The sequence below is a fragment of the Gorilla gorilla genome, chromosome 8 (genome assembly GCF_029281585.2).
Source record: "Gorilla gorilla gorilla isolate KB3781 chromosome 8, NHGRI_mGorGor1-v2.1_pri, whole genome shotgun sequence".
In the NCBI taxonomy this organism is placed as follows: domain Eukaryota; kingdom Metazoa; phylum Chordata; class Mammalia; order Primates; family Hominidae; genus Gorilla; species Gorilla gorilla.
In genome coordinates, this window is record NC_073232.2 from 105,152,103 (window position 1) to 105,179,039 (window position 26,937).

Below are 26,937 nucleotides of genomic sequence, written 5' to 3' on the forward strand. Positions count from 1 at the left end.
AAAAAGAAATTTGGATTCTATGTATATACATTTTTTTCCTCTTTAGTTGCTAGAAACTCTCAGTTACTCTGTAGCTACAGGCTATAGCATTGGTTTGAATACCAAGCAGCAGTATTTTAGGATACTTACCTTAACTTCAGTTTTTTACTTAGCAGTACAATATTGTTGGTGTTGTGAAAAAACTAAAAGTGTGTAAAATTTATATGGCATATCATCATCATCATCATCAGCCTGGTGACCTCTTTGACATGCTGTTTTCATCAGGAGTCTAGTAACGTAAACCATGTCTTGACCCTTATTTCTGGATTATTATGTGGTAGGGCTTCCCATTCTTTATATTGTGACACAAACAGAAAATTAGATTGAGAGCTGAGATGATCAATATTGTGGTATTCCCGTAACTTATTCATTTGGGAAGATATGCTCTAATGTACTAGTCAGATGAAGGTGTCTGTAAACCTTTTTTAATTGTAAGAAATGTGTGTGTGTGTGTGTGTGTGCACCCCCACACATGCACACCCATGTGAGCATCTTTGTCCAGGATTTAAAAAAAATTTGTAGTTGTGGGTAATCAAACCAACTTGAGTTAGCTTAAGAAAAAATGAAAAAATAAATGGTGAAGGTTACTGAGGTATTTTATAAAAATCTTAGGGCAGCCCAACTTTTTGAAAGACTGGAACAAAGAAGTGGACAACCATCTTTCTTTCTATTTCTCCTCGATGACTTTGTCTTCATCCTTTTGTGAAGTCTGACTTTCTCTGCTTCTCTCTGTACTTGGTGGAGGATGACCACCTATAGCTTTTATATGTGAGTCAGGCACATACCTGACTATCTGAATTCCAGTTAATTTAAAATTCCTGAGAGTGTATCAGATTGTACACCCCTGTTGCAGTGTACTTTGATTGAAAGAGGCTATGCAGCTTGTCCAACCTTGTCAATGGGTAGCAGTTCTCAGAGAGAAGGTAGGTATTATAGCTGTGTTTGTGCACTTTCCTAGGGAGAACTATAACTTTGATTATAATTAGAGAGGAGAGCCATGCTATCCCCAGGCACAGCCTAAATAAAGATTAAGAATCACTGTATGGGAATTAACAGTGAAATTCCCAGTAACAACAGATATCTTTCATATCAGTTAAACTGTTTGAATTATGCACAATGCCATGTTCTTTCCTGTCTGTCTTTACCCGTAATTGAATACCCTCCTCCTCCTTTCTCTACCAATTCAAATATTACCTATTATTGAATTCTCCTATTTCCTCCACGAAATTTTTGCATCTTAGAATACTGCATTCTACATGGATACACACACACATATATTTTATATGTCTGGATTCTTATAGCCCATGCTTTTAAAATGCTACACAGCATTATTTTGTTGTTTGTAAATGTATGTCTTTGTGTATGAATAAGTATGTTTTGAATATAGCCCTAATTAGATTGCCCCTGAGACCTGTGATTTCATACATATCTCATGAGTTCCTACTGTGTTACATAACAGAATGCCATGAGTACAACAGACTTAGTAAATCATTTTGGACTGAATTAATGAAAAACACAAACTTTCTTTATAGAAAAACTTAAAAAATATAGAAGAATAGAGAGCAGAAAAAAATCACTTTTATTCCCACTAAAGGATAATCATTGTTGACATTACTTTGAGTTTTTCTATGTAAAGTGGACATGTAGTAAATATTGAATATTTATTGAGCAAAGTTATGTTATTCATCATATTAAATGATTAGTATTAAATAGTTTTTAAGTGAAGCAGTGACTACAATATATAGAAATTTTCATCCCTTTTTTATCAAAATAAAAATACAATTTTTTTGATTATAAAAATAGTAAATATTCATTAAAAAAATTTCAGAACACGTGTATATATAAAAATCACTTAAAACCCTTATAACCAAAAGTACTCCATATTTGGTGTGTGTATGTCTGAGTTTGTCCTGTGAGTATATCTGTATTTGTGTGTTCATCTTTTTGAATTTAATATTGACAATGCCTATTATAATGTTATAAGCACTCTGTAAGGTAATTCTTTATGGTTGATTAATATTTTAAAGTACATATATCTTAGCTTATTTAATTATTTCCTTATGTTGCACATTTAAGTGGTTCTCATTTTGTGTGAAATTTTATGAAAAATAATATTAAATCTAAAATAATTTCTTAGTCAAGATCTTCATTCCTGGAGATAAAAGTAATCATGTAGGTAATTATAATAGCTAACATCTATTGAACATTGCCAATGTTTTAAACACTTAAATGCGTTATTTAATCTTAACAAGAAGCAAAGAAGGTACCATTGTTATACCCATTTGCAGCTGAGGAAATTGAGGTAGGGATAGATAGATTAGGTCATTTGCCCCCTGCACTCAGTAATTGGTAGAGCTAGATGTGGATGCAGGCCAGTTGACTCCAGAGCCTACACTTTTAATCACTGTGCTTTGCCTTTTAACCTGGAGTATCAGATAATGAAAGCTGCAGTGTCAAAACATTATTACATTTTAACCTAAAAAAAGAGAGGGTTTAAAGAAAGTGATCAGAATTGCACTCAGGAAGGGAGGGTCCTGTATGTCCAACCTGTGCTAGGGCAGAGGAGGCTCAGATCTTGAAAAGAACTTACAGTAAAGTGATGTAGGTTCCTTCTTCCTCTGCAGTTCCCAGACAGGCATCCAGTAGCTTAAGTGAGACCAATCTCCAGTTCATTTTCCTAAGGAGATAGGGGCTGTAAGAAAAATCACTGACACTTTTACCCTATGCATGCCCCTTTTCATTTCTCAATGATGGAAAAAAACAAAACAGTGCAATCCTTTCCTACCTTCCCTTTTCATTCATATCCTCATTCATTCATTCCGGAGGTAAAAAAGAACTTAAACCAAGTTTGCTTTTAGGGCTCTCTTACTAGAAGGGATGGTTCTTTTTAGTTTAATAGAGCAAGGCTAATAGAATCTGTGTAATGATTTTTTGTTTTTTGTTTTTGTCATCCCTGAACGGGAAGGCAGGCAACTTACCCTTTGTGGTTTGTAAGGGAGTGTATGTATTGATGTTTTGGTATTGCCCACTTCTTTGTGCAGGAGCTTAATTTCAAGATAATTAATTACTACAGGCATTGCCATAATAATCAGACAGATACTCTGGAAATCAGCAATGAATGTATTACTGACATTGAACATAAATAATATCAGCAACTGAATGATGATTTGTGCAGTCATCTCCTTTTACCTTTTTTTTTTCCTGTAATATCCTTCAGCATTCCTTATGAGTCTAAGATTTGGATTGTCTACCTGGCTCTGGCCTTTTAGAAGCCACATGGTGTTGAATAAATCCCTTAACTTCTTTGAGCCTCATTTTCCTCATCTGTGAGATAGATATAAAACCAGTTGTCCTTTATACTTCTCCAGGTTCTTGATACCAAATGCAGTGATGTATGCAAAATTGCCTTGTGGATTGCAAAGCACTAATACAGATGGAAAAAGATGATTTTTATTTTTTGTTTTGTTATTTATATTCTGCTTTTGAGTGGGAATTGCCTTTTTCAACTTCATGTTTTCTTTCTGATTCTTCTGCAAAGCTGAGAAATGACCAATAGAAGTGGACTGTGTGGTCAGGGTCAGTGATGGGAGTTGGGATCAGCCTTATATCACTAACTGTGATTTTGTTTTCCTCCATACTACTTCTGGATATACTTATATGGCAAAATTCTTTGTCTTTTGAAAAACATTTAACAAATTAAATATATATGTATATTGCATATTTAGTTTAAAAAATATATTTTTGTCATTATGAAAAGGATATGTCTTTAGGTAAAAATACTACAAACCTCATGTTGCATAGATAATGCAGATAGTTCCAGTTATCTGGTCATTGGGCAAAAAGCAAGCACTTAAGGTCTTCAGCTCCAACCTTTTGTTCCATTTCCTATTGCTGGAATTTTCTATTCATTTCTTCTTGTTGGATAATTAAACTGGATGATGGTAGAGATGGTAAACCGGCATTTATTCATCCTTGCCCTGCTCAGCCTTGGGAGTGGGTGAATTCTAGCTGGTAGATTGACTGCTTTTATTTGTTTGCCATGTTATGGTTTAGGTTTTTCTGAGCATCTGCATCAGTAATTGAAGTTGCTACAGTACTGATGGTGAGGTGACTGCTGATCTTGAGTCTCATCTACTTGATTTTCCTTATCCTCTTCATTGTAGTTCTTTCTAGGTCATCTTTGGTGAGAAAGCTCCCTGCGGACATCTCTTTTTGGTGATGATGCCAAGCAGGCACACGAAGGTCCAAGACAGAAAAGAGGGCAAAAGAAGACAGCAAAAAAAGGAACCTGAACCTTGATCCTAGGACTTTATAGGCTCCCCTTTTTCCCATGATTCTTCCCTTAGGGTGGACTTTCCGCATGCCCAGTGCCCTCCTTACCCTTTGGAATTGAGCACACACAGTGTGTTTAGGGAGTGATACGTGTGCCCATCTGATGTTTTCTTTCCTTTTTTGGTGGAGTGCGCCCCTGGAAGATCATACTTTACCATTTTTGTCTCTTATCACACATGCATGCCCAGGAAGTTGCTTCTTCCTGGAGGTGCCAAATTATCATTTTTAGAGAGACAATGCGATAATTGTCAAACTGTCACCTGACATTTCTGGTGGGTGGCGGGGAGAGCCCTCTCCTGCCCTGCCCATGACTATCTACCTGTAACAATGACAAATGTGTTGTTTTTTTAAGCCAGGTTTTTCTCAATCTACCTTAAAGGTTTTAAAATTGTTTTATACCTAGTCAAGTTGAGATTTTTAAGAACTTCATTTTTAATTTGTAATAAGAGCTTATCACTTTTTTCCAAAGAAATCAACAAACTGAGGCCACTTGTTAAAAAAGGTCTTTAAAAATATATATGTATTTCAGGGGGTTCTTTGTTTCAAAGTTAGAATTAAATATATTTGCATCTGGCTTTCATTTTTAAAATTTTCTGCAGTTTAGTAAAGTTGTTGCTTCCACCTCAGGATATACTTTATACGATGTTGTCTTTTCCAGGACTGCCAAAAATTATCTTTTTAAGCATTAACTTTGCTTAATGTTTTCCCCCTATAAAATGCTAATGTTATTATATAGTTTAGAAGTAGGTTAAAAGGCTCATAGAGGCCAGTTGTGGTTGTTCACACCTGTAATCCCAGCACTTTGGAAGGTTGAGACTGGAGGACCCCTCAAGACTAGCCTGGGCAACGTAGGGAGACTGCGTCTCTACAGAATTTTAAGAAAATTAGCTGGGCATGGTGGTGCACGCCTGTGGTCATAGCTACTGGAGAGGCTGAGGTGAGAGGATCACTTGAGCCTGAGGTCGAACCTGTAGTGAGCTGTGATCACACCACTGTACTCCAGCCTGAGAAACAGAGTGAGACCCTGTCTCTAAAAGTGAAAAAAAAGCTCATAGGTCTGTTAGAAATTTTAGGTTATTTTTCATTCAGTAATTTCAGTATTTATCCTCATATATGACATCTAACATGAATAAATCATAAAAAATCATCCTTTGTAGATTTTCTAATGCTGATGAAGAAGACAAGTAAAATATGTTTTTGTTTGTATTTGATTGATATTCAATTCCTTATAGATCTTATCCATCAGTACTGATTTCCCATCAGTTTTCAATATATGTAACTTTTATATATTTATTGCAAATTCAAACACTGATTTTAAGATGTTCTTTAGTAAAATTATTATATGTGTTCTTTCAATATTTGAATGCCCGTTGTATGTCAGGCACTCTGTAATGTATAAAAGTTTATCCTGTGCTGTGTTGTTTATACTTACCCATAGGAGCCTGGAATTGCCAGATAATTTTTGTGCTGTTTATGATTCTGTTCTGCTATTTTTTTTTTAAAACAGTTATATTAAAGCAATAGGTAACAGGGTAAAACCACTTCAAAAAATGGGGAAATCTTATTTTTATTTTTATTTCATAATACTTAGTTGTTGATTAGGTCGAGTATGAGATTCACATCATATTTTGATGTGGTACTAAATGAAAATACAGTCATCCCAGTTTTTGTGGGGATTTGCTTCCGGGAACCGGTGTGGATGCCTAAATCCATGGATGTTGAAATCTCTTATATAAAATGGTGTAGTATTTACATATAACCTATGCACATCCTCCCATGTACTTTGTCATCTGTAGATTACGTATAATACCTAATAACAATGTAAATGCCATGTAAATAGTGGTTTACTGTATTGGATAGGGAATAATGGCAAGAACAAAAGTCCGTACATGTTTAGTATAGATGCAACCACCCATTTTTTTTTTTCCTTGAATATTTTCCATCTGTGGCTGGTTGAATCCAGGGATACGGAACCCCCAGATACAGAGGGCCGACTGTACTTGGATTTCTAGAGGTTACTTTTTGGTAAAGGGTGCCCTCTAGTGAGCCTGTTCTTTTTATTAAGATTTGTAATTTATATCCTCACAGCACTTGTGAATTGAATGTAGAAATAGAAGACACCTTCAGTTCTCAAGGAACTTAGAAGATAAAATATACACCAAGTAGTGGGAGAGTAAATTTGATGTACGTATTAATAAAAGATAGTGTAATATAAACCTTGTGTTAAAAAAAAATGGGAAAATTTCTGGTAATGGGAAGGTTATCCAGTATAGCTATTTATGAAATTAACATTAAGGAACTGTCTTGAGCTGAAATTTGAAGGAAGTTTAAAATTAGTATTGAAGCATATGGAGGGGGAAGGGCATCCAGGGGTAGAAAATAAGTTTAGGACAGCACCAAAAAGGACTAGTGCCAAAAGGGAAAAAAATGGAGAAAAAAGGAATTATCCTGGGAAAGATTTTAAATTTAATACTATTTTAAATATTTTATGCAAATTTCCAAGTAACTTGTATTCTACATGAAAACTTTTTGTTTTTCTTTAGGATTTCAGGAAAGACTTGGCTGGGCAGTTGTAGGTTGGGGTCTCGTATGTGGTTGTAGTCAAATGGATATTGGTTGCTGTCAGCTACCTGCTGGGGCTGAAGTAATCTGAAGTCTCAACTGGACTAGACAGCCAAGATGGCTCGCCCGCATTGCTGGCAGTTGCTGTGGCTGTCATTTGGGAGTGGCTACATGTGGCCTCTCCAGCTTGTCATTTTTGGGATAGTCAGATTTCTTACATAGTGTATGGCTTTCTCCAGACTTAAGTGTCTAAAGGAGGCAGGTAGATATTGCATGGCCTTTTCTAGTCTTTGAAGTCACATAGTGTCACTTCTGTCATATTCCATTGGTGAAAGTAGTCACAAGCCTGCCCAGATTAAAGGAAGGGAGTGTAGACCCTTCCTCTTATTGTAAGATGTGCAAAGAATTTTGGACCTATGTCATAATACTACTTCATTTACTTTCTTGCCTCTCTGAAGAATAGGTTCAGTGTAGATAAATTTTAATGATTTAAGGAATAATTGTGCTCTGTATTAAAGTTGCCTGTGTATATGCCTGTTTTCTGCACTTCATTTTCAGTTTCTATTGCTTGTGCACTCACACAATACTTAATATTGGTAGAAGGAATCTTCCTTTTTCTTGACCTACGTATTATTTCCTTGGAGCTGTTGTATTTCTGATTTGCTTCTGGATTGCAGAGTATCAGCGATATGGTTTGGCTGTGTCCCCACTGAAATCTCTTCTTAAATTATAGTTCCCATAATCCCCAATAGTCATGAGATGGACTAGGTGGAGATATTGAATCATGGGGGTGGTTTCTCCCATCCTGTTCTCCTGATAGTAAGTTCTCACGAGATTTGATGGTTTTATAAGGGGCTTTCCTCTTTGCTTGGCTCTCATTCTTGTTCTCCCTGCTGCCATGTGAAGAAGAACATGTTGGCCTCTTCTTCCACCATGATTGTAAGTTCTCTGAGGCCTCCCAAGACATGTGGAACTGTGAGTCCATTAAACCTCTTTTTCTTTATCAATTACCCAGTCTCGAGTACGTCTTTATTAGCAGCATGAGGACAGACTAACACAATCAGGGAATGTTATGGGAAGGTTGTTATTCATGTCTGCTGTATTTGATAAAATGGTTGGAAAAATGTTAAGAGTACTGGATATGATACTTTTACATTGTTTTTTTTCTTGGTATTTCATATTGCTAACTAACTATAGTAGAAATATTTTATTCCAAGATAGAGTGGCTACTTTGAGCAAACCTTTTGTGCATTTAAGATAGGGAGGTGGTGGTTGGGCACAGTGGCTCACGGCTGTAATCCCAGCACTTTGGGAGGCCAAAGCAGGTGGATCATCTGAGGTCAGGAGTTCGAGACCAGCCTGGTCAACATGGTGAAACCCCATCTCTACTAAAAATACAAAAAATAGCCAGGCATGATGGCAGGTGCCTGTAATCCCAGCTATTTGGGAGGCTGAGGCAGGAGAATTGCTTGAACCTGGGAGGCAGAGGTTGCAGTGAGCCAAGATCGTGTCACTACACTCCAGCTTGGGCAACATGAGTGAGGCTCTGTCTCAAAAAAAAAAAAAAATAGGGAGGTGGTGTCTTTGCTATTTGTTGTTTAAAAGAAAATAATTCCAAATCATGTTGCTTTATGAAAAAAGACCCCATCTCTCAAAGATAATTTATCTACTATCTTTAAATAATATTTTAGCCCATTGTTTCTCACATGGTTGTTACTGAAATTTTGGATTTCTTAAGTATATCTGGAGGCTACTGAAGAGAGTTGCGGTGTTTCAAGTCTCACTTCTGACTCTAACTTCAGGGTTTCAAGTGGGTTATAAATTGATATTGCAGAGGCTGCTCCACTGAAAGATTAGATCAGATTCTCAATTTATATAACAAAGAATACAAAGATTTACTAGAAACAACATGGTCACTCAGGTAGGAACAAATAGAGTGTCTCAGTGTAGCTTCTCCTACTTTCCAGGATCCATATGAGAGGCACAGAAAACTGCTGATAACTTTATCTGGGCAATGTAGGGCAACGTTCTGCATCTCAGAAAGCTTACTATTTGCTATATAACTGCCCTTTCATAATTGGGGCCTATGTATGTCCTATTCTGAAAGAACTGTAACAATTCATGTGCTTCTGTTTAAATACATGTTTTCAAATCTTGGCTTTAAATCAATTGTGAACTAATTTGTTGCAGGAGAATTTGGTAAATTTACCACATTTACTGATATATCCAAGTTCTATATTTTGAAATCATTTTGAGATTGACAGCAAGTGATGTGTATTGGATAGGATGATTTTAATAGCTTTTGGTAATTTCTATTGTTTCTTTGTGTTTCCTTTAAAAACTGTCTTTATAGCAGCATTTTAAAGAATGTTTAGTTTGTCAAAAGCTGGTAATTATAACATGGTTAATTGTCTTATATATTTAATATTCAGAAAAATATAGTTTATAGTTAGTAACCAAAATTTCAGTACTAGTCAATAAGATTAGCACCTAGAATCTGAAAAGAATTCAGTATAAATATGAAATTGCTAAAGAAGTATCATATGTACTCTTACTAATATGAAATACCAAAGTTTTCAGTACTAGTCGATGAGATTAGTACCTAGAATCTGAAAAGAATTCAGTATAAATATGAAATTGCTAAAGAAGTATCATATGTACTCTTACTAATATGAAATACCAAAGTTTAATTACTAATAATGAGAAATATAAAATTAAGAATGATATGCTAGAAATTAAGCTTGATATGCCATTTGAAGAACTGGTGAAATAATAGTAAAAATGCCTATACTGGAAGAATAAAGAATGCGCAGAGAGTGTGAAAGCAATTTTTTATTGATAGAAATGCAAACTTAAGGCTAATGTATCATTTGAAAAACTGGCAGAAAATAGGTTAGTGTTTGAAAAGGTATAAAATGACATTAAAAAGCATTAAAGGAAGTCAGAAGTAACTGATAGTATTTTGTCAGGGGTAAAAGAGTTAAGTTTTGTTTTCTTTTTGTTTTTTTCTTTTCTTTTCTTTTCTTTTCTTTTTGAGATGGAGTCTTGCTCTGTTGCCCAGGCTGGAGTGCAGTGGTGTGATCTTGGCTCACTGCAGCCTCTGCCTCCTGGGTTTAAGTGATTCTTTTGCCTCAGCCTCCCGAATAGCTGGGACTACAGGTGTGTGCTACCACAACTGGCTAATTTTTTTTGTATTTTTGGTAGAAACAGGGTTTCACCATGTTGGCCAGGCTGGTCTCAAACTCATACCTCAAGTGATTCACCTGCCTTGGCCTCCCAAAGTGCTGGGATTACAGGCTTGAACCACTGTGCCTGGCCTAAAGTTTTGTTTTCTGATAAAGGTTTGTAGAAAACTTTGACACCAAAAGGTGTCAGTTGACACAAGCAGTGTCAATGCCCAGGGATTCCTGAACAATATTTCTGCTTCTAGTTTTCCAGTATTTAGAAGTCCATTTTCTTGCTAGTTTTTGTTTTTTCTTAAAAGCAGTTGATTGACATTTAGTAAAATACATGGGAAAGTCAGCCAGTGACTAGCATTTTAATGGCAATTGCTCTAGGTACTTTCTCAAATTATACACTATGCAGATGTAGCCCCTGACCATGCTCTTTTATGGTTATGCAACCAGTATACGTATTCTGTTAGTGAACAAAGCATTCTGGGACAGAGAAAAGCCATTTTTATTTTGTCTAGAAAAGAAACTATACTATTCTAGCAAATATAAGTAATTTAGGGACATTAGAATTAGATACTTTGAGATTATATCAGATTTTCCTCAAAGTGTAGACATTATTTTAGTAAAAAAGAGTAAATACATTTTATTTTCTTCACAGTTGTAATGGATTTATTCTTTACAATGAAGATTGCAGTGAATTAAAAAGATACCCAAAATAGTGTAAGGATATTACATGCTTTTTAACAAAAAATATATAAAAAGTGATGAGTTTTTTTCACAATAATACATCGTGAATGTTGGTTTTTCATCAGAAAGGGAACTTTTCCTTAAAAAAAATACTGTGGAATTTGATTACTAAGTCATTTATTTACAGAATATAGCATCTTTCCAAAAAATTAAAGTGGCCTTAGTTTCTCAGTTAAGACATTTGATTTGATGATAAAAGCATTAATTTCTAGTGAACCAATTTTAACATTTTAATGTCTTATCTTTCTTTTTGTATTTATTTTACTACCACTAGGTGGAGCCCTAAACACACAATTCAAGAAAGTATCTCTGCAAGATACTTTGTTTAAATTCCCTAAAGCCAATTTATAATCAGTTACAGCGAATTAAGTCATATTTAAACTTTGAAAACTTTGGTTTTCAAGAGTTGATATAATGAAGATAGAAAATGTGTTTGATACTTAAAATTTTTTTAGCTATATTTTTGAGACACAAAGTATTTTTATACATTCCTAGTTGCTAAAATTAAAATATGTAAGTAAAATCTTTAGTGTGGCATAAGCCATATTTGTTCTCTGTTCACATGAAGGTTAAAGTCAGCTCTTTTTTTTCTTTTGAGATGGGAGTCTTTCCCTGTTGCCCAGGCTGGAGTGCAGTGGCGCAATCTTGGCTCACTGCAACCTCTGCTTTCCGGGTTCAAGTGATTCTCCTGCCTCAGCCTCCCAAGTAGCTGGGATACAGGTGTGCATCACCACGCCTTGCTAATTTTTGTATTTTTAGTAGAGACAGGGTTTCACCATATTGGCCAGGCTGGTCTGGAACTCCTGACCTTGTGATCCACCCACCTAAGCCTCCCAAAGTGCTGGGATTACAGGCGTGAGCCACTGTGCCCAGCCATCTCTTCTTTTAAAAATGATTTTGCATCTGTACTTCTGTCTGAGTTGCATTAAATTTTGCCAGAATTAGACATTTTATTGTGTTAAGCTTTTGGAAGGGATGACTGAGCTAACCCCCCCTCTCTTTTTTACTTTTAAACAAATTTTATTTAATTAATTAATTTATTTATTTTACCTTTGCCCTGAGCTCTCTTACATTGATGTGTCATTATCTATATATAGAGCACTAAGGTATACTCTTATTGGATGTGGGAGAATGGAAAGTTTACTAATTTTCTAATGTTTGCTCTTGCTGGTTCTAGCATATAAATATGTGTGTGTTTGTTTACAGGAACTTGATTAGACTTACCAATAGAAATTATAAAATTTTGGGAGACAGTTTGAAAGAACGAAAAATTATTTTTGTTAAAATTGTTTATTGATTCAAAATTTAGAATGGCAATAAATCTAGCACGTTCATATATGAATTAGGTAGATATAACTATAAACCAACTAGGCTCAAAGAGTGAGTACTGCTAAACAGCATTTCCTTTCTGTTCCTACAGATCAGAATTTCAAAGAATAATGATTATCATTTAAAGAAAAAAAGAAAAATAGCTTTTTCAGAGTCTCTTCAACTGAGATCAAGTACAGGGCCCTCGGTTTTCTCTACTTCTTTTTGCTCCTCCTTATTTTGTTGCATTTGTAATTTAAAACTGCGTAACTATTAGCTATGCCTCAGTTATCATCCCCCTTTTCTGTCCATTGGTTGATTTCACCTGATGGGTGCAACAGTGCACATCAGGGATTCCCTATTGAGTCATTCTCAATTGTTGATCTTCAGAGGTGATCTGGTTGGTTGCTGTGCTGGTAACTTCCCTCTGCATTCTATGCTGCTTATCACCATTTCTGACTGGAGAGTCTATGTAATATAATAGTTCAGAGCACTGACTTTGGAGTCAGGTAGACCTGGGGTTAAATCTTGACTCTGTTACTATATGACTTCAGACTCAATGTCTTAATCTTCCCAAACTACATTTGTAAATTGTGATGCTAACAGAATCCGTGTTGTAAAGCTGTAATGATTACCATAGTTAAGCCAGAAGTATGTCTGGAATAGCAAATGGTTATCTAGGGTCAGAAGAGAGTTGGGACAGCCTGAGACTTAGTAATTGGTAGATCAAGACCTACTCTTCTCATTCACAGTACTAATTCTTTAATTTTTTTTATTGGAACTTATGGTTCTGTTTTTATACTTAATGAGATAATGCATGTAAAGCACTTAATACATAATACGTACTTGGTTGGTTGTTATTATTTTTATCATTACCATCATTAAGCCAGAAGCAGCAGACATGACTCCTCTCTGGCCGGTTAAGTCACCGTGGGGAATTGTTGACCTGAAGAGCACATCTTCTCTTCATTTTCTTCTCCTTCCACCATCTTTCCAAATTGTCAGGCTGTCTGATTCAAGGTTAACCCTACATGGTTATCAAGAGAGAAGGTCCATAAGTTCTGCTATACATACTGTGTCAAGAGATTCTTGGGATAAGAGTAGCTTTTGTTTTTTTCCTCATTCCAGTGTTCTCATACATGTCCACCTTTTCTCCTTTCTTGCCTCTCTCCATTCAGTCAGCTATTTATTATTGGCCTTATTAGCAAATTTCTAGACTAGTTATTTTTAATATTACTTTTTATCAACTTAAGTAGAGGATTAAATCAACTACTTGTAGTGATTAATTTAATTTGTTTTTTTTTTTTTTTTGGAGACGGAGTTTCGTTCTTATCGCCCAGGCTGGAGTGCAGTGGTATGATCTAGGCTCACTGCAACCTCTGCCTCCCGGGTTCAAGCAGTTCTCTCCTGCCTCAGCCTCCCAAGTAGCTGGGATTACAGGCGCCCGCCACCACACCCAGCTAATTTGGGTATTTTTGGTAGAGACAGGGTTTCTACCTGGCCTGTTGGCCAGGCTGGTCTCAAACTCCTGACTTCAGGTGATCTGCCTGCCTCAGCCTCCCAAAGTGCTGGGATTACAGGAGTGAGCCACGGTGCCCAGCCGATTAATTCCATTTTGAGCGCTTGCTTGCTGGCTTTTAGATTTGTGCTGCATTTATTAAAATGACATAGATCTAGGAACTTTCTAGGCTTTTTCTAGGGCCAGCATTCTATCATTTGTTGAATTTTTGATTCTGGCACTTGCCTGATTCTTCAGTACATTCTTTAAATGCAATTTATTCCTGTGGTTTGGAACTTTTATTCACCTTGATGAGTTTATTTCTGTGTACTCTGCTCATTGATATGGGTTGTGGGTGACACGTGGTGGTATCAGCTGTGAGTACAGCTTATGTGCATGTCTGGAATAGCAAATGGTTATCTAGGGTCGGGAGAGAGTTGGGACAGCCTGAGACTTCGTAATAGATCAAGACCTACTCTTCTCATTCACAGTACTAATTCCTTAATATTATTTTTATTTCTTTCATTGGAGCTTACGGTTCTATTTTTTAACAGCAGAAGGCATGGAATGTAAATAGTTTACCCCTCTCAGGCTTTGGTTTTCTATTAATGGAGGGTGGGTATTGCATATATTCTAAAAAAATATATTGTTTTTCTCCATTATAGCATCAACAGAAAAAGAGGAGTTCACCTGTGATGCTATAGTAGATGCACTGGCAGTATCCTGAATTACTATAAAGCAGGAGGAGTTTTGTTTTTAAAACTTTGAAGAATATATTGGAAAAACATACCAAAGGATTTACTTTGAGAACTTTCTAAACTGAAATAGACTTCTGGGAAAGAACTATTTTTCTCTTCTTCCTGTTTATTTATGTTATTACTCTTCTTCAAAAGGGATAACAGTATCTCCTTTATATCCACAAAGGCAGTCAAATCCTCCCTTGAAGGGACTCTGTATTCGGGTAGTCCTGAAATATCTCTTGCTAGATTTTTGCTCCAATGTGATAATTGTAATATAAAAAATTCTTTTGGTGTATTATGTTTATTATTTGGTATTTTAAGAGCCAGATAAATGTCCAACTTTTAATAAAATGTGTTAAAAAACATAGAAATGTGTATGTATATTACTTAAATACAATACTTTCTCATGATCATGAAATAAAAATTTGTTTATAGCACACCCAGATCAGTTAAGATAAACTTCTTGCACAAGAATTTTCCTTAGAAATAATGTTATTTAGTTAATAGTTCTTGTTATATATGTTAATTGTGGGAAAAGTACAAAGTAGGAATTTTAGTACTGCCTCAGTTACTCACCAGCTAGGCTACATTGAGCAAGTCATTTATCATTTCTATACTGTTTACTCATTTGTGAAAAAGAGGCAGTGATAGTTTCTCTGATGTGTATAAGAAATAAATGAAACACTAAATGTAAAAAATGCAAAAGGACATATAAAAATGTTAGGTGTTAGTGGTAGTCAGATCCTTTGGTGTGATAATTGAGTTTTGGTCATATTTATTTGATATTTGTATCTAGTACTCAGTTGTTCAGCCACTGGTTCACTTGTTTAATGAGGATTTGGTTGTCTCATGTGCATACTATACTAGTCATTAGTGTATGTTAAGCACTTACCATGTGTCAGTTATTGTTTAAGAATTTTTCATGTTTACTAATTTAATCCTCCTAACACTCTAATGTAGACACTATTTTTTAAAGACTTTTTTTCTTTAGAGTAGTTTTAGGTTTCTAGCAAGATTGGGAGGAAGTACAGAGATTTCCCATATATTCCCTATCCTACTCATCCAAAGCCTCCCCAGCGTCAGTATCCCTCACCACAGTAGTAGATTTTTAAAAACTGATGAACCTACATTGACACATCATTATCATTCAAGGTCTAGTCTAGATTCATTTCTTTACATGTGTATGTCCGGTTGTTTTAGCACCATTTGTTGAAGACTGTCTTTTCTCTATTGTATTACCTTTGCTCCTTTGTCAAAATTCAGTTACTATGTTTATGTGGGTTTATTTCTGGTCTGTCTATTCTGTTCCATTGATCTGTTTGTTTTACCAATACCATGCAATCTTGATGACTGTAACTTTATAGTAAATCTTGGGTCGTGTTGTCAGTATTCCAATTCTGTTCCTTTTTTTTTTCTTTCTTTCTTTTTCAGAGTGGGGGTTGCACTCTGTCACCCAGGTTGGAGTGCGGTGGCACAATCATGGCTCATTTCTGTCTCAAACTCCTGGGCTCAAGCAATTTTCCCATCTCAGCCTCCTGAGTAGCTGGGACTACAGGCGTGTGCCACCATGCCTGGCTGAATTTTGTCCTTTTTCAATATCGTGTTGGCTATTTTGGGTCTTCTGCCTTTCTATATAAACCCAAGGATCAGTTTATCAATGTCTGCAAAATAACTTGCTGGGATTTTGATTGGGATTGCCTTGAATCTATAGATGAAGTTGGGAAGAACTGATACCTTAATGATATTGTCTTCCTCTTCATAAACATTGGAATAGTTCTTCATTTATTTAGTTCCTTGATTTTTTAAAAATCAGAGTTTTGTAGTTTTCCTCCTGTAGATCTTGTGTATTTTTTAGATTTATATCTAAGTATTTCATTTTGGAGGATGCTAATGTAAATAGTATTGTGTGTTTAACTTCAAATTCTACTTGTTCATTGCTGTATGTGCTATTTTTATCCCTATTTTATAGTTGTGAAAACTGATACTTAGAGAATTCAGGTGGCTTACCTGAGGTTGAACTGCTAGTAAGTGCCTTTTCTAATTCCATCCATTCATCTATTAATTCATCCATTTATTAATGAATTATTTATTGAGCTTCTGTTATATGATAGACACTATTCTAGGGCTGGGGATACAATAGGGAACAAAACAGTCAAAAACTATGTCCTCATGCAACTTACATTCCAGTAGGGGAAGACAGATAATACTTAAAAGTGTGAAACAGAGAGTATGTTCTACAGTGGAAAGAATGATATAGTGATAAACTCCTTTGTTTTAGAAGATTAAAAAATAAAGCAGGGAAGGGGATAGTGTGTGTGTGTGTGTGTGTGTGTGTGTGTGTGTGTGTGTGTGTGTATCTGTCTGTCTGCCTATCTATCTATCTCTGTGTCTGGTCTATCTAGATAGCATAGATGGGAATATACCTGTGTATTAAGAAAGCCGTGAGGAGGCCAGTGTTGCTGGCATGGAATAAGTAAAATGGAGAGTAAGTAACAAGAAGTGAGGTCAGTGAGGTAACAAGAGGCAAAATTACGTAGGGTCTTATGGGCTGTTGTAAGATAAATTGGGTTTTGAGCAGAAGAGAGACATGGGCTTTGCCTTAGGTTTTAATGGGACAATTCCCATTAGCTATCATCTGGCTGCTGTATTGAGAACAGACTGAAAGGGAACAAGGATGGAATCAGGGAGATCAGTTAGGAAGCAGTTGACAAATCTACGCAAGACATGTTGTTGGCTTAGTCCAGGGTGATACCAATGGGGAGGTAGTTTGCTGGAGAAGGAGAATAGTCAAGGGTGAGTCCAAGGTTTTTTGCCTGAGCAATTAGAAAAGTGGGGTTTACTGAGATGAGGAAGACTATGGGAAGGGCAGGTTTTGTGAAAGGAGATCAGGAATTCATTTTCGGACATATTTGAGATGCTTATCAGACATCTAATTGGAGAGATATATGAGTTTGAGGAGAGGTCAGGGCAGAGATAAAAATTTAGCAGGTGTCAGTGTGCTTATGGAATTTAAAGCTACAAGTCAAGATGACATGGAGAGAGATAGAAAAGAGAATATGTCCAAGATCAGAGCCTAGTTCTTACTCAGCTCTTACAGAACCTAAATTTTTTAAAAAATTAAAAAAAATTAGAATTTATATTTGACGTACATTAGAATGTAGGCATAGATGCCAAGAACCTAAATTCTTTTTTTTCTTTTTTAGATGGAGTTTCACTCTGTCACCCAGGCTGGGGTGCAGTAGTATGATCTTTGCTCACTGCAACCTCTGCCTCCCGAGTTCAAGCGATTCTCCTGCCTCAGCCTCCTGAGTAGCTGAGATTACAGGCACCTGCCACGACGCCCAGCTAATTTTTGTATTTTTAGTAGAGACAGTGTTTCACCATGTTGGCCAGGCTGGTCTCAAACTCCTGACCTCAAGTGATCTGTCCGCATCGGCTCCCAAAATGCTGGGATTACAGGTGTGAGCCACTGCACCTGGCTGCCAAGAGTCTAAATTCTTAATAATTGGTATCCTATATTGTTACCTCTTGTATTAGAGAGTGTACTCATTAAAAACCTAAGACAGAGGCTACCGTCAAGAAGTTTATGGTCTATTTGGGGAAACAAAATATATTTTAAATACAAAACATGTAAATTACAATACAAAGTAATATATGATTACGTGTCAGAATAACTGTAAGGGGTTGTAAGTTTACCTGTCCTGCAGATGAAAAGATTACTTGGCATGGGAATGATTGGCAAAGGCCTGCTGGAAGAAATGGGACTTGAAATGAACCTCAAACAATGGGCAACGGATGTGGGGGTGAGGTTTGGAAAGTTCCCAAGACCACTCTCAGGTTCAAAAATTTGCTAGAGGGACTCGCAAAATTCAGCAAAGTCGTTACACTCATAGTTACTGTTTGTTACAGCAAAAACAACAACAACAAAAACTTTCAAAAAACTACACAGATTAAAATCAACAACAGAAAAGGCACATAGGACAGGGACTAGGAGAGTTCCACGAGTGAGCTTTCAGTTGTCCTTTCTCAGTGGAATTGTGGACAGCACTTACTGCTCCCAGCAGTGATGTGTGGTAACACGCATGGAGTATTGTCAATCAGGGAAGCTCATCCAAGCTTTGGTATCCAGGAATTTTATTGGAGTTTGGTCATATAGCCATGACTGACTACCCATGTAGACTTGGCTGACTGCCCACATTGCTGACCTCCTGCCCCTCCACAGCTAAAACTGTGTGGCCTCAGGCCTCACCATGAGTCACACTGTTAGCATCTGCTATTTGGCAGTCAAAGCCTTCCAGGTAAACAAAGAAGACACTTACCAGGCAGGGTATGCCAAAGGCTTTCCTCCCAGGAATCAGTGGCAAGGGTAGTCCTTTACTGCATGGTGAGTAGAGGGGTACGCTCTCTGTGGAGACAGCATGAGCTGAGAGACAGTAGGAATGAATATGCCATGTTTAGGAAACATTGTGGTGACTGCAATATGGGCTTGTACCTGAGAATATGAACCCTGGAGCCAGACTATCAGGAGTCATATCCCAGCTATCACTTGTGCTGGTTGTGGAATTTATGGCAGTTCAGTAATCTGTAACTCTTCTGTAAAGCAAGAGTAATAACAATACCTACTTTGTAGCGTTGTTGTGGGGATTAAAGAGTTAATATATAAAGCATTTAGAACATGAGCATTTACTTTACATAGTAAATGCTGTAAAAATCATGAGTTTGTTCATTCATTCTTTAATCATTCATTCACTCAGTAATTCTTTGTTTTTGAATGTTAGTATGTTATGTTAAAGACTTGTATTAGGCCCACATCTCCTGAGCCTCATACCTTTATTTCCAGATACCTCATGCTATATCTAGAGCTTGTGTGGTTCTTTTAATATTATCATGTTCAAGAAGAAATAAAATACTTTCACGCAAATTATTTCTGCTAAAGGTAATATTATCACCAGTTTATTTGTTCAGAGATTTAATTTTAAGATATCACCTCTTGCAAAGATCAGGCTTACTAAATAATACATTTTGGTTAATTTTAGCTTTCTTATATACATTCAGGTCTGTGTATGATGACCAACCAAATGCGCACAAGAAGTTTATGGAAAAGTTAGATGCTTGTATCCGTAATCATGACAAGGAAATTGAAAAGATGTGTAATTTTCATCATCAGGGTTTTGTAGATGCTATTACAGAACTCCTTAAAGTAAGGACTGATGCAGAAAAACTGAAGGTAAGAAATATGTTAAAATTGTTCGCCTTTGTTCTCATTAAATTACTCAAGTCTTAGTTGATAGTACATATGTACAAGTCATTATTAAGTATGTTACTTTCAAGAAGTGAATTAGTATATGTATTAGGGAATGCACTTTATGCTCTATTAACACAGTTGTCATGCTAATGACAGGAGTATTCTCTTTTTCTGAAGCAAGTAATGCACTGACTTAACAGGATTTCTTTCCATGCAGGGAAGTGAACTCAAAACATGCATACAATGAAAGGCCCTATTTGCAGTTTTTGAATTTCTAAAATGACAATTAGTACAATATTTATAAAATGTTATCCTCTAAAATTCCTTTAAAAACTTACGATAAATAGTTGTTCTTAGCATTATTTAATAATGTTAAAACTTTTTGAAAAGTTTAACAGCAGTGTGTATTTTTCTTAAAGAAAGTTGGTCTACACTTTCTGCCATATAGCTAAAACATTATTTATTAAAAGAGACCTAGATTTGTTCAGTCAGGATAAAAAATATTTAATTATAAGAATTGTCCTATTTATCTTTCTTTACGTTTAGAGCACTTAGCAGACAAAATGACCCTGGTTCACCAAAGGTTATGATTAGAAAACCATTGTATAAAGGATATTCAGATAACAAGAGACTAACTACAGCATCAATGAGGTCACTGAGCATCTTTGTTCAGAAATTAATGAGATTTTTAATAAACCAGAATGTGCTTCCTTACTATGATGACCTAATGAGTCACTTAATATGTGGGAAAATTTGAGGTTGAGCTTTGCCTGCACCTGCAGCATTAAAATGTTGCTGTGGATTGAAATTTCTGTGTTTGATGTTAATCAACCACCCAGTGTTTGCATTCAGCAAAGTATGAATGTTTAATTACCATAAAATGCAATCACCATTTCCTACAGACAATGAATGGCACATAGACCTCATTGAAGTTATCAAAAGGGGACCAGTGGTCAATTGGGTCAGTGATTTGAATTGTTTGACAGACTTAGAGAAGCAAGTAAAGTTCAAAAATCCTGAGTAAATTTGAGAAGTTTGCCACAGAATCTGTTAAAAAGAACTGTCATAAGTAATTGAAGTTAACAAAAGCCCTTTTCAATCAAAAGTTCAAGTTCAAGCTGTAGAGTTAATTTGAATTTGCATTTCTTTGTTCTAAGTTTCTCATGAAGCATGATCTGATTACAAGGGTGAGCAGTTACATCAGGGCAGTTTTATGCATATTTGTCTAACTAAGGTGAAATTAAATTTTTAAGGTGCAAGTTACTGATACCAACCGAAGGTTTCAAGATGCTGGAAAAGAGGTGAGAAAATGATACTTTTCTGGGTATTCAGTATGTAGTTGTTCTTTAACTGTTTGTTTAAAAATATGAACATTCCTTCTTTTCTAAGGTGATAGTCCACACAGAAGATATCATTCGATGTAGAATTCAGCAGAGAAATATTACAACTGTAGTAGAAAAATTGCAGTTATGCCTTCCTGGTGAGTTAAACTTGTCTATAATAAAATGTTTGGCTTGGTAAAGTTGTAATTTAATAATAGCAAGTAGTGATTCTTTGGTATGGGAATTACAGATTATTTGGTGATTGCCTCACAACAAAGACCATGCTTATCTTTCAGGTTCATTTTATTCCCTGAATTTTCATGCTTTTGTCATGTTAGAAAGCTCTTGTTTGATTATATGTCACATCAGTTTCCTAGAACAGCAACTTCTACATTTCCATTTCCTTTTGGCCTCTTTTGCCCTTTGTCCCCCATAACCCTTTTTTGTTTTTCCTCGGAATACTTTCCCATGGGGAGAGTCTTTTGGTTACATTTTCTCACCTTTACCTAATTTGCCTGATTTTTTACCTCTAGTTTTCCATTGTTTTTTTGTTTGTCACTTAGCAGGTTGTTTTTGCTTTGCTCACAATCTCATTGTGCTGATAAGGTAAGAAAAACATCAAAAGAGCCGGATCTTCACCATTCTTGCCTTTCCTCCTGTATTTTGGAAACGCTGTTTCTGGTCTCTTTGTTAGGGCTAGATATTACTTGGGCATCAGATAAATTCTGAGGAAATTAACTAGTATTTTCTTTACCTGGATTTAATATACTTTAAGTTGGATGCATTCTGTTCAAACAAAAGGAAGCTGGTATATGACTTTTTTTCTTTTTATTTTATTTTTAATTTTTTTAGAGATAAAGTCTCACTCTGTTGCCCAAGCTAGAGTGCAGTGGCATGATCATAGCTCACTGCAGCCTTGAACTCCTAGGCTCAAGCAATCCCCTTGTCCTAGCCTAGTGCTGGGATTACAGGCATGAGCCACCACACCCGGCCTTTTTTTTTTTTTTTTTTAATATAGTAAGCTGAATCCATCTTTTGTCCCATTTTTAAACTTATTATTGTTTTTTTTTAGGAAGGAGCCTAAACCTCCATATTCAGCAGAATAGAATGAGATGATGAGATGTTTTATATTATATATATATATATATATATATTTTTTTTTTTTTTTGGCGGAGTCTCACTCTATCTCCCAGGCTGGAGTGCAGTGGTATGATCTCTGCTCATTACAACCTCCACCTTCTGGGCTCAAGTCATTCTCCTGCCTCAGCCTCCTGAGTAGCTGGGATTATAGGCGCCACCACCATGCCTGCCTAATTTTTGTATTTACAGTAGAGGTGGGGTTTCACCATTTTGGCCGGGCTGGTTTCAAACTTCTGGCCTCAAATGATCTGCCTGCCTCGGCCTCCCAAAGTGCTAGGATTACAGGTGTGAGCCACTGCACCCGCTATATGCTATTTTTATAATGTAAATTTAGCTTAGACTACAAATTATATTGTTAAAACTGTTAGCAGATTTTATTGGCTAAAAAAATTGTATTATTATTATTATTATTATTATTTGAGACAGAGTCTCACTCTGTTGGCCAGGCTGGAGTGCAGTGGCTTAATCTTGGTTCACTGCAACCTCAGCCTCCCAAGTAGCTGGGATTACAAGCATGCACCACCATGCCCGGCTAATTTCAGTATTTTTAGTAGAGGTGGGGTTTCACCATGTTGGGCAGGCTGGTCTCAAGCTCCTGGCCTCAAGTGATCCATCCACCCCAGCTTCCTAAAGTGCTGGGATTACAGGCGTGAGCCACTGCGCCTGGCCTGTTTTTTGACTTGTGAGAATAGCTTTTCTTTTTTTTTAGAATCAATGAAATTCTACTCAGCTTAATCTCTGATGGACCAGGTATATTTACATAAAAACTTTGAGTAAATAAAATGTTGGCTTATTATGTTAAGTTTCAGGGTTGAGAAACCTATTTCCTTATAGTCATGTTTAATAATACCTCTGCCACCGTCAGGTGCATTGTAATAGCCATGAAGATGTCCTCTAAGTTTGAATGTTTTGTCCCTGTCTGATAATAAACCTTAAAAATTGGGTACTGATGGAATGAGCAAGAGCCAAATTCAGCTTATTCCCCTACTGGGCTACGTAAAATAGAGAAATAAAGGGAAGTAGAGGTCAGCCGTTTGTTACTGCTACTGTCTTCGTTTTTAAGGCTAGGCCGCAACTCTTAGTTCATATAAATATTGTGTTCCTAATGGCCACATCCAGAACTACCTGCTTTCCTCTATTCATCTTTCTGTCCTACTATCCACTTATAAATGTGTGTGTGTGTGTGAGGCATCATGGTAGGTATTGGAACTATAAAGTTGGAAATGACACAATCTCAGCTTTTGAAGGATCCTACAATCTGTGAAAGGAAAATAAATCTTGGGACCCCAAAATCACTAAGCCAAGAAAAAAGTCAAGCTGGGAACTGTGTCAGGCAAACCTGCCTCCTATTTTCCTCCTGAATAAGATAGGTACAAAGATAAGAAGCTACATACTCCCTCACAATTTGCCCACTGGAAATTCCTTGTGGACAAAGGACAGACAGAACACAAAGTCATCCCTCTGAGGCTCACCTGAGACAAATGCATATCTGATTGCTTCCTCTGCCCTTTTATTTGTATAAAAATGCAGATTCGCTGGGCCAGACTAAATTGTATATTCAGTGGAAGGCTGATCAAGGCAACCTTTTGTCTCTTACCTTCTTCTAATCTGGGAGCCCCCACTTCTGAGTTGTCCCGCCTTACCAGACTGAACCAATATACATCTTACACGTATTGATTGATGTCTCATGTCTCTCTAAAATGTATAAAAGCAAACTGTACGCCTGACGACTTGGGCACATGTTTTCAGGACTTCTGAGACTGTGTCATGGGCATGCCCTTAATCTTGACAAAATAACTTTCTAAATTGACTGAGACCTGTCTCAGATACTTGGAGTTCACAGATCTTATGGGAATAAAGACACGTAAGTCATCAGTTGCAGTGCAGTTGCCTAACTCCTCCGTGGATTAGGAGGAGTATGAAAGGATGTAAGAAGTCATAGCTTGGGCATGGTGACTCATGACTGTAATCCCAGCACTTTAGGAGGCTGAGGTGGGAGGATCATTTGAAGCCAGGAGTTTGAGAACAGCATGGGCAACATTGGGAGTCCCTGTCTCTACAGAAAATTAAAATTAAAAAAAAAAAATTAGCCAGCTGTGGTGGCGTACCTGTGGTTCTAACTACTGGGGAGGCTGAGGTGAGAGAATTACTTGAGCCCAAGAGGTTGAGGCTGCAGTAGGCCATGATCGTGCCACTGCCCTGTAACCTGGGTGACAGAGTGAGACCTTGTCTCAAAAAAAAAAAAAAAAAAAAATCACGGCGTAAACAATGCATTTATTTTCCTGGTGTATTAGTTTTTACTGTTTTTGAGGAAAGCATTATTTTTATATGGAAATAGCATGAGGTAGATATGAAATTCACATGAATTGTTAAGATTGGAGACTTCAAAGAAAGTTTATACTTATTGCAGCAGGCTCTCTCCCAGTTTATGTGTTCCCTCTAATGCTTTGGTTGGAAAATGTGAAAAAAATTGCATTACAATATAGAGGCTATGATAGATATATACATAGGGTCCTGTGAGGCGACAGAGTCAGGGTTGATTCACTACAGCTACCACTGCAGTTTTTATGGTTTTCAGACACATAAACGATGTTTTTTGTAAACTTGGAGACCCCTAGGAGGAGTCACATGACTGTAGAAAAATCTGGAAAAAAATGTTGTCTGTCCATATTGTAGAGGGAAAGCAAAGTGTGTACTCATTCTGTACTTTGAAATTCTAAGTTTAAAGGGTAAAAATGTTTAAAACCTTTTTAGTGACACTATATTATCTTGGCAAAGAATAATTTATTGAATAATTGCATTCCTTTCTATCAAACAATTGCATTTGATAGAAAGGATGAAATGAATAAAGATGCTTTGTTATGTTTATTTCTGGTTGTATTATAATTCACTCCTACTGCTGTAAGCTTTTGACGTTTTTCTTTGTGGATTTGGTATAAACTTTTGTTTATAGTGAGTTTAACCACAAGTGTGTTATTTTATTTGGTATGTTGAGTCAAAAATCAGTGAATCTCACACTCAACTTTCTCTCTCAAATAACTAAAGTCTAAAGTTCCAGTTCTATTTCAGGGAAGAAATATTAGTAGTTTCTGGATAGGATAATTGTTAGTAGGCTAATGTCTCAGTTATACGTGGTTAGCATATACAAGTGTTCCAGGTTCAGTATAATACATTTATATGTATATATGTGTGTGTGTGTATATAATGAAATGTTCAGTATATAAGGAAATAAACGTTTTCATATACTTGAAGTATTTAACATTTTATTTGAAAATATTAGCCTAACTCAAGTTGTAGAAGTCTAATGAATTTGTAATATACTCTTTCCTGCTTTGATTATTTTCATGTCTCAAAATATTTTCTTTTCATTTTGAAAGCTAAAATGTTATATTTTTTAATGCAGTGCTAGAAATGTACAGTAAGCTGAAAGAACAGATGAGTGCCAAAAGGTGAGTTGGTTTTTTTCCTATTGTTTTAAATAAGAATTTTTTTCTATTATTGAAAGGACAGATACATTTACTATAAATCATAGTGAATCATGAGTTTTGCTTTCTTCATTACACTAACCTTTGTACTTAAAATTTGCGCATCAGGATAATCCACTAAAGCAAATCTTAGCCTTTTATTAATAAATCATTGTCCTTTATAAATGATATCAAGGATTGGTAATGTTGATCAAGTACAAATAGCCGAACAGGAATGAAAATATTGATTAGCTTACCAACATACTAATTGCATGTAACTAAGGGCTAAGTGCATATTGTGGAAGGAAAAGAGTGTAGACAGTTATATTTTGACAATCTAGGTGAATGTAGTAGTTCACATTCTGTTTTATAACTCAAATGCATATATGACAGTTGAAAAAGAAAGTAATTTAAAGTAGTTTATTGATTGTCATAGGAGCATTGGATATAGTGATGTTTAAAATATTTTAAAGACGAGCAGTTTTGGCCAGGTGTCATGGCTCATGCTTGTAATACCGGCACTTTGGGAGTCTGAGGCAGGGGGATCACTTGAACTCAGGAGTTTGAGACCAGCGTGGGCAATATAGGGAGACCTCATTTCACCTCCCCACCCCCTACCCCACAAAAAACAAAAGAAAAAAAACAAATGATTCAAAAGTAACATAGAAAAACCAGAATAAATCAGACAATTTGGACTAGGGAAAAAATGATTTCTTCTTGGTTAGTAACTACTTAATTATCAGAACACATCTTATACAGACCTATAGTAAAAGATGTGTGTATGTCCTGCTTCATGGTGCTACATGTTGAATTTCATTAGGCTTTACCAGTTAATACAATTTACTAGAATGATTTTTTCCCTGTAATAAACAAGCCAAAAACTATTCTGAAAGTCTTATTTTCTTTCACGTATGTATTAATAATATATTCTCTTTTTAAATCAATGTTATATATCCTCACATTTTAAAGATTCAAATAATTTTCCTACATGTTTGCTGCCAAAAAAAAAAAAAAAACAGATATCACCTTTCCTATTTCCCATTCACCATTCCTTCTTTATAGGAGCAAAAACTTTTACCTCTTTTAATGGATTATTTTGGTATTTATATTTATGTCTTTAAATAACTAACTTTTAATTATTACCATATTATTTTCCAGTTTGGGGCATTATCGGTTTTTCAGTAATATAATCTAATATTTATACTCACATTTTCTCAACTATCCCCAAAATGTCTTACGTCTTTTTCCCTCCCTGAAAACATTGATTTGTATGTGTTCTTTTGTCCCTTTTAATCTAGAACAGTCCTCCTGTTCTTTATTTTTTTCATGGAAGAGTCCAGGTCAGTTCTCTTGTAGACCAGGGCATT

General features: G+C 36.0%; 1 protein-coding gene across 10 annotated transcripts in view; it reads left to right on the top strand.

Annotated features, from left to right (window-relative positions):
• The window catches only part of EXOC6 (exocyst complex component 6), a 225,331-nt gene that overhangs the window by 40,088 nt on the left and 158,306 nt on the right, over positions 1 to 26,937 (top strand). For all 10 annotated transcript variants that reach the window (XM_019035382.2, XM_055352498.2, XM_055352500.2 and 7 more), the window contains exons 2-5: positions 19,455 to 19,626; positions 20,898 to 20,945; positions 21,034 to 21,124; positions 25,510 to 25,555. In XM_019035382.2, coding sequence (XP_018890927.1) covers positions 19,455 to 19,626; positions 20,898 to 20,945; positions 21,034 to 21,124; positions 25,510 to 25,555 — 357 coding nt within the window. The remainder of the gene's footprint in view (positions 1 to 19,454; positions 19,627 to 20,897; positions 20,946 to 21,033; positions 21,125 to 25,509; positions 25,556 to 26,937) is intronic.